This window comes from Chelmon rostratus, chromosome 21 (assembly GCF_017976325.1).
Source record: "Chelmon rostratus isolate fCheRos1 chromosome 21, fCheRos1.pri, whole genome shotgun sequence".
In the NCBI taxonomy this organism is placed as follows: Eukaryota; Metazoa; Chordata; class Actinopteri; order Chaetodontiformes; family Chaetodontidae; genus Chelmon; species Chelmon rostratus.
Window position 1 is genome coordinate 15,671,464 of NC_055678.1, and position 7,774 is coordinate 15,679,237.

A 7,774-nucleotide genomic window follows, 5' to 3' on the forward strand; every position below is an offset into this window, starting at 1 on the left:
TGTGGCTCTCCAAACTTGAGGTGGGGAAGCGAGTCGGCTGTGTTGCCCCGTGCAGTCTTCTCGCACCTCTTACATATAACTGTGGTTCGTTATGCAGCTGCTCTTTTACAGCAGCAGAGCCCTTTCACACACACTCAGTATAAATGTATTGATTAGTGCAGCTTTACGCAGTAATAGACTTGTGTGGTTGATACTCACTGGAATGGAATCCGCAGCTTGAGCAAGTTTTAAGAGTTTGCTAACTGATCCAAAAAAATTATAGATGTAGTTACGGAGCGAGCACTCGCAAAGGCAGTGGTTGACTGCTTTCTGCTGTGCTCGTAACATAAACCCCACATTCACTTTGACTTGCGACTTCACATCCACTGCAAACACACTGACAACCGCTGTGCCTATAGCGGAACGTTGCTCCTCTCGGCTCCTGAGGGACCTATTATCACGTTCATTAGTGTTGAGAGAAGCGTAGTGGTAGGCCTACATGTGGAGAGGGGCTGTGTGGGAGGAACGCCAGCTTTTGTTAAATGACTACGGTTTTTGATGTGTTGTGGTAAAATGGCAACACGCAGGTTGTATGAGCTTGGATGTGACGAGGTCAAACTCGCCTGCCGCCTGTCACTTGTTCGAAGTGTGTCATGTACTCCGATAATGAGCAGAAACATGTGCATGGTGGGTAGATTTCCCATCAAAACAGTCATTGATCACCTGTAGTCTTCAACCCAAGTGCTCTGGTCACTGTTATTAAGCACACAGTCGTATTGAATGGCTCGCGCGACATTGATCTGCCAGGTTAGAGGATTCTTTAAAGATCTAAACCTCAAAGGAAATCATTTGCCCTGTTTATTCATCATCCCTTTAATGCTGTCAAGATTAGTTAACGATTTCTGTTTCTTTTACAGACGACTGTAAACTTCTCACGCAATATAGGAAACTGCGTTGACCCCATGACCTCAGTTTAAGACTTCAATATCAGGAAGGCCCTTGAAGTTATTTAAAGAATGGAATGGACTGTTGGCTAAGCCCTGCACCCACTTACTGTTGTTAAGTCTGTCAGGTTACACTAATAACTGTGGCAGACGACACTCAAAATTCGTCATCATTTTTGAATCAGCTTCAGGCAAAGGTAGAAGCAGACTTTTCATGACAGTCGTGCATAGCTGTTGACGGTCAATTTCATCAGCTGAAATAACGGATAATGGATTTTATGGTTTTATCAGCTGTAGCTAATCAATTCAAGTCATATATGCTCCAAAAGTGGGCTGAAAACGCTGTCTCCACCTGATTTTTTAATGTTTCCAGCTGAACTTTTTTTAAATAGGGTCTTAAATGCTGTATGTGCTTGATGAATACTAATAATAAGCTAATGGACCCTGGAGATAAAGAAGCAGCATTGTCCCTGTATTGCGGCGTAGAACTCGTCAGTCCCAGTATTCATTAAGGAAAAATGTAAGATCAGACTCGTATTTCATATGACTGTTGAGACATTTATATTTCTTGTAACTCCACATCCTTGCGTGGTGTACAGGTCAGAACTGTGCAGAGATCAGTGTAACTGGAGCTTCCATTAGCTGGTAAACAGTCTTGAATGTATGCATTCAAGACAGCGCTTACACTGTACAATTACAGTGTACGCTTACATTATTATTACCGAGCCTTTGGCAGCCTTAAGGCAATCTGAACAAATACTGCACTTGTGATACAACATCTCCTTCAACAGACTTCTATCATGATATGAGCTGTGTAATTAATTGCTCTGTGTCTGATTACCAGTGTTATCGACACTGGCTTGTGCCAACGAGCGTCCACAACAGGGCCTAGGGAGGAGCCGGACTCCGCTGACTAGACTAAGCCCCATTTAGTGAAACTGTTGGAGGTGTCTGTCAGTGTAAGCACTTAACAAACAGGTAGAAACCCTCGGGCTGAAAGATGTAGAACACGTTAATGATTCTTCATGAGAAAGTTATTTTCGTGGGAATAACTTCCTCCACTGGGACTCAAATGTTATCGTGTACTTATAGTAAATATCACAGCTGATTTTTGTTCAGGTCACAAGCTAAAATGCCTACGTTTCAGATGGAGGTCAAGCGCAGAATCGTGGCTTGATAATGATAACAGTAGGACCTCAAAGTACTATTAGCTGTAAAGATGAAACGTTTCTGTCCAACAAAGGTGATATGACGGACGCCTCTGGTCAGATGACACACACTGGCAGTGTTTTATGTCATTTAAAGGTCAAAACCTGCAACTGTGAATATTATTTTCAAACACTTTCAAATGTCTCTACAGTGAATGTATCATGTTTAATTGAAACAAGTGTATATTGATCTAGTGTTACACCTCTCTGTTGTCAGCGGCGGGCTCTCATACATTAAAGTGGCACTCCACCGTTTCAACACATTTAAATTAGTATATTAGTCATGAGGATTAAAGTAAACTTAATGTTTTTCTGTTGTATTTGTTGAAATTCTCTTTCTCTCACATTCCAGCAGCAATCAATAAATCAAAAGCTCTGATTAAAAAAAAAGAAAGAAAAGAGTCTGGTATCAACATTATAGGATGGGATTTTTTTATGACAACGAGTGGTTTGATATGATTGGTCAGTGACGTTAGGAATGGGTCCAAAGATGAACAGCTTGTAACGAAACTTCGCATGATTAAAGCTGTTATAATCAATGTTTTTATGTTAACTATTGATCAAATGACGAGTGCTCAAAGTGCAAACTCACAGAGATCAATCTGTTTTGGCGTCTTTCAGCTCATTGTTTCAGACAGACAAAGTTAGCAACTAGCTGGAGCATTTAGCAGCTAAAGTTAGAGTTAGTGGAGACCAAAAGATTGTAAATATTGGCCTGACATTCACCATGTGGCCAGAAACATGTCTCCAAATGTGTGCTAATGTGTCTGCTAGATGCGTAAATAGGTAACACTTTACTAACACTCTGATATGAGCCTTATAAGCCGATAATATGTGGATGCTATGTTTACAGCTTGTTGCATCTATGAATATACCCTGAAAGGCCTAATCTAGTAGAGAAACCTAAATCTTTATAGGGGAATCACCTGTTTGCTGTTACTCTGTTTTAAAGTTTGGACTAAATGTACAGACTCACCTATCCTCAATCATAACCTGGTGATAAAACTAATTCAACTACTGTGGCTATTTTTATACTGTATATCAAGTATTGGTAAATGTGTCTAAGTTCTCTCTTTGGGGACTACAGTATTGCATTGCAGCAAAACTATAAGTGCCTCTCTTCAGCTCAGGGGTGAACAGATTTGTCGGCTCAGGAGAGAAATCAACAAATCCCTCCTCGATTTCTCATGAATGTTGAATGTATGCAGCCATAAGCTGATAAGTCCCGCACAGACCAGGTCGTAGCCGTAATTTGCATGGGAGAAATGAGGCAAAGAGCTGACAGAGAATGTGGGGAGAAGCAAGAAAAAGAAAGACGGAGAGGCCATTTTTCAACATGTGGCAGCGTCTGTAAAGCACCAAGGGACTGACTGCAATGAATTTATGCATGACTTTGTGACATTTGACATGCAAACACACACAAAAGTCCAAGTGCACCAAAGTGTGCAATCCCGCCTGGGTCATTAGTTTGGAAATATTGCGGCTGTAGATATCATGCAGATAGTATTCATTGAGGATGTTTTTCTGTACAAACATATTGTTGAGAAGCACGGCAGCCGTGTCCACACATGCATAATGCAGCACAACCATCCATCTCGCCGTATAGACGCAGGTCGTTTTCCAGCCCCGGCCTGGCGAATCTAAACAGGACAGAGGAGCTTTACAGCAGATGGTTCTGTGAGCTGAGAAGACTTTAATAAGTCAGATTAAAGTAAAATAGCTTCCCTTCAGTGCTAGGAGCGTGCTAATTAAAGAGTTATAAACTCTCCATAAAACATGAGGCGCATTTATGCATCGCTCATTAAGATACCTGCCAAAAGGAACATCCTGAGCAGAAGGGACTGTCACCTCCTTCTCTCGGTGCATTTTACGTCTTTTTGGATGCTGATCAAATCAGGTGATCAAAAGTGTGTAAAGTGCATAAACGCAAAGCTATGACAAAGCTCCGTCATCGCAGAAGTGTCATCGCCCTCATTCAGGTAAGTGGACGACAGTTCAGACCAGTCAACAGAGCGTACAGAGCCTAGTTGGAGGTGCTTCGTCTTAGCAGTACGTGTTTCTGGCTCTGAGTTTACCACAGTGGTGAAGGAGTGTGTGGGAGGACGCGGGGAGATTCAGTGAAAGTGTTTGGCCATGCAGGTAGAGAGGCTGTTTTTTTTTTTTTCATCTCCTGCCAGAGAACGCCTCTGAGGTACAGATGTGGGCTCACATCAGTTCCCCTGAGCTAAATTCACTCACAAAGCAAAAACACCCGTCTGGCTTTACACTCCATGTGACTGGTATGGAAATAAGATTTTTCTGAGTTTTAATCTGTGACGTGATGGTAAATAAAAAGTCAACCTGTTGCACAGGACCACCTTCTAGAGATGGATCACCCACTGGGCAGGGCAGTCAGCTGTCCCGGAGCCCCATATCGGTTTTGATTTCATTACTTTCAAATTTGTAGCTAATTTCCCTGATGTGTACAAGTGAGTCTAAACTTAGACTGGTCAGCCAGTCTAAAGAGAAGAAGACACTCAGAAAAATCAGTCAGAATTGCTCACAATTGAATCTATAAGGTTAAACATTGTCTGATAAAATATTGCATAGCCACAAACAGAAATCATGTTTTTCAAGAACCATATTTCATTTTAAATGGTGTTGAAATGTGTGACACTGCAATCTGAACACATTACACACATTATGCTGTAATTTAAATATACATACTAATAAAATAATAACACTAGTGAGTGTTTCTGGTGCTGACTGGCGAGGGTAGCGAGGTTTAATCGATTAAATGTGCACATCCCTAATTTGTACATTTATCCCCTAAGAAAGGTCCTGCATCACTGACTAAAAAAAGGGGCCCTGTGTCAAAATCTAGTTTATAGAGCTTTATTTTTATAGTTTGTATTATGCTTTCATGGTGCTTGTCATTTAGCACATATTTTAGGAGCATTTTTATGCCTTTATTAGAGAGAGAGCAGAGATGACAGGAAGTGACGGGATGGAGAGACTGGGAATGTCAACAAAGGTCCCCAGCTGAACTCGGGCTGTTCGACATTGTGGTGCACACGTGGGGCCTCAACCTCTCGGCTGCACTCCTGTGATGCATATCAAATAACCACAAATGATGCATTACTCCAGCAGTGTACGGTTTGCACTGGGTTTACTGGGAACTTGGTGGCAGGGTATGTGATCAATGCACGAGGGGGCCCGGGAAAAAAATGAGCCGCTGCTCCTAATTGAACTTTTATGGTGCTATATACAGGGGCCCTGAGAGCTCGGTGCACTGCAGCTTAAGGAAACACGTCTGCCACTGAAATGTGTGATAATTTGATTAACACAATTTGTTTAAGAACATGGAAGCATAATATTAACAGCAAATGAAATGTATTAAGACTTTTGGACAAGTCCCCTCTTTAAGACAGGGCCTCAAGAAAATTGATGAGCCACCTAAGGGCACTTACCAGCTCAGTTAGAAATTACTCCTCAGTGGTGCATATTACCAAATCAAATCACCACAAAACAGTTGCCACGGACACAGCCTGTGCCAAGTTGCCCTTAGCCTGGTTGGTGATCCAGCCTTTGCAAGTGGGGAGTCAGTAAGGACCCAACAGCACTTTTTTTTTTTCTCCAGGCCCCCCTAGGGCCCCACTTTTTTGCTCCAGGTTAATGCTCATACTGCAGAACAGAACTTAAATTACTTTCCACAAACTCTTATTAAATGCTTGAAAACACTACTTTATATAAACCGAGTTAGCTGATGCATTGTTGTTTTATTTCACATAAAACCGTAAACCAACCTGTAGCCATCACTGTAGCTGAGCACAGTCCAGGAGGTGAAGGAGCAGCAGACAGACAGAAGTGTCACAGGGTTAGCAGGGGCTGAGTGGGGCTGAGGGTGCCAGGCATGAATGGAATAAATGGGTTTCCTCAGACTAGAAAGGATTATGTTATGTCTGGAGAACAGTGCTGTTTGACTACAGGCTACTCAATACAGAACCATGAACGGTGAGAAAGAATAAGGCTGTGACTTTGATCAGCAGTGCGCACAGGCCTGTGCGTAATGGAGAGGTCATTACCCACCTATGGCGGCTCCAGAAGCTTTCCCTTCTCTTCCGCGCGATTCAAAAGTCACTTCAGCGTGCCCATGACCAGCGTCTCTGAGTTGAACTCAAACTGATTGCTGGAGGACGCAGACTTCCCCCACGAGTAGAGGCTGGGCGGCCGCTGCTTGAAAGAGGACGTGTACCTGTATAAGCTCCTGTGCCTGTTCTTCAGGTACTCCCTGTAGTTCTTGGTGAGGAGCGTGTAGAGGAAAGGGTTAATGCAGCTGTTGCTGTACGTGAGGCTCGCCACCAGGTAGTTGATGCAGGTGTGCGTCTGCGAGGCCAGGCTCAGGGGCTTGGTGTGGTACAGAGGCAGCAGCTGCCAGATCCAGAACGGCAGGAAGCACGCCCAGAACACCAGCACGATGGTGAAGATCATGATCAGCACTTTCTGCTTGGGGGAGCGCTTGCCGTCTCTGCTGATCACAGAGTTGCGCTGGGACTCCAAGTAAGTGCGGGCTAACTTGACGTACAGGTAACCAATAATGAGGCCCGGTGCCATGATGCTGGTGCCAAACAAGACAGTCACGTACACTTTATATGCCAGGGGCGCCCAGGTGGGTGCGCACATCCTCTTCACACCCCCGTCCGGCGTGTTCTTAGTGGTCTGGGCGACCATTATCATCATGGGCACGGTGAGGACTAGAGAAAGCAGCCACACGCCCCACGCCAGCGCTTTCCGGTAACTCTTGGAGCGTCTCACGGTGTCCAGCGGCTTGGTGACGGCCAGGTAGCGCTCCGTGCACATGACGGTGAGGGTGAAGATGCTTGCGTGCATGGTGAGGAGGTCCAGGCTGAGCAGGATGCGGCATCCTACGTCCCCGAAGTACCAGTCCTTGAGGAAGTAGGTGGACACCACGAAGGGGATGGTGGAGAGGTAGAGCAGGTCCGCCAGAGCCAGATTGATGATGGAGATGTACATAGAAGTGGCGAAGCGGATGGAGTGACACATCACCACCAGGGTGTACACGTTCCCCGACACTCCGATGATGTAGACAACAGAGAGGAGCGTCCCGAAAGTAGAGGTGATGACGAGTTCATGATCCACGGTTCCGGAGCCGCCGCCGCCGCCGATCCGCGGCGGACTCGTGTTTAAACGGACGGAATCGTTACTCATCGCTGGTGCTCTCGCTGTGCGCTCCCGGACAGCCCCGCAGAAGTTTGGGGAGATGCGCACTGGCACAGGTTGCGTCTCGTTCGTCCGCCTCTCCGCTCACCGCTCCTGACGTCACCGCGGTGCCGCTCGCACTGACTGTCTCATATGAAAAGTGTGTTAAGATTTCCAGCCAGCTCGCGAGTGCGACGGTTTCCAGCTGCTAGAGTGCAGGTGAGAAAGGAGAGGAAGCTCTCACTCTGACTTGTGCAAAAAAAAAAAGTTTGGTAGGCGCTGATATGCAGCTGAAGCCCGACATTAACTTGGGAAATGTCAGTCAAAGCCACACAAGAGTCAATTGTACGCACGGACTTGGCAGCGTTAATTATTCTAAAATTCGCTTTTGAATATCACAGTTAATCTCCAGTGTGCCATCTGCTCGCTGCAGATGAGACTGAT

The 7,774-nt window shown here is 45.0% G+C and overlaps 1 protein-coding gene across 1 annotated transcript; it reads right to left on the minus strand.

The window, feature by feature from the left end:
* Nucleotides 1-6,247: 6,247 nt before the first annotated feature.
* Nucleotides 6,248-7,339, minus strand: LOC121625146 (urotensin-2 receptor). Its single transcript, XM_041963208.1, has one exon. The coding sequence runs from the start codon at nucleotides 7,337-7,339 to the stop codon at nucleotides 6,248-6,250; it is 1,092 nt and encodes a 363-aa protein (XP_041819142.1).
* Nucleotides 7,340-7,774: the final 435 nt, after the last annotated feature.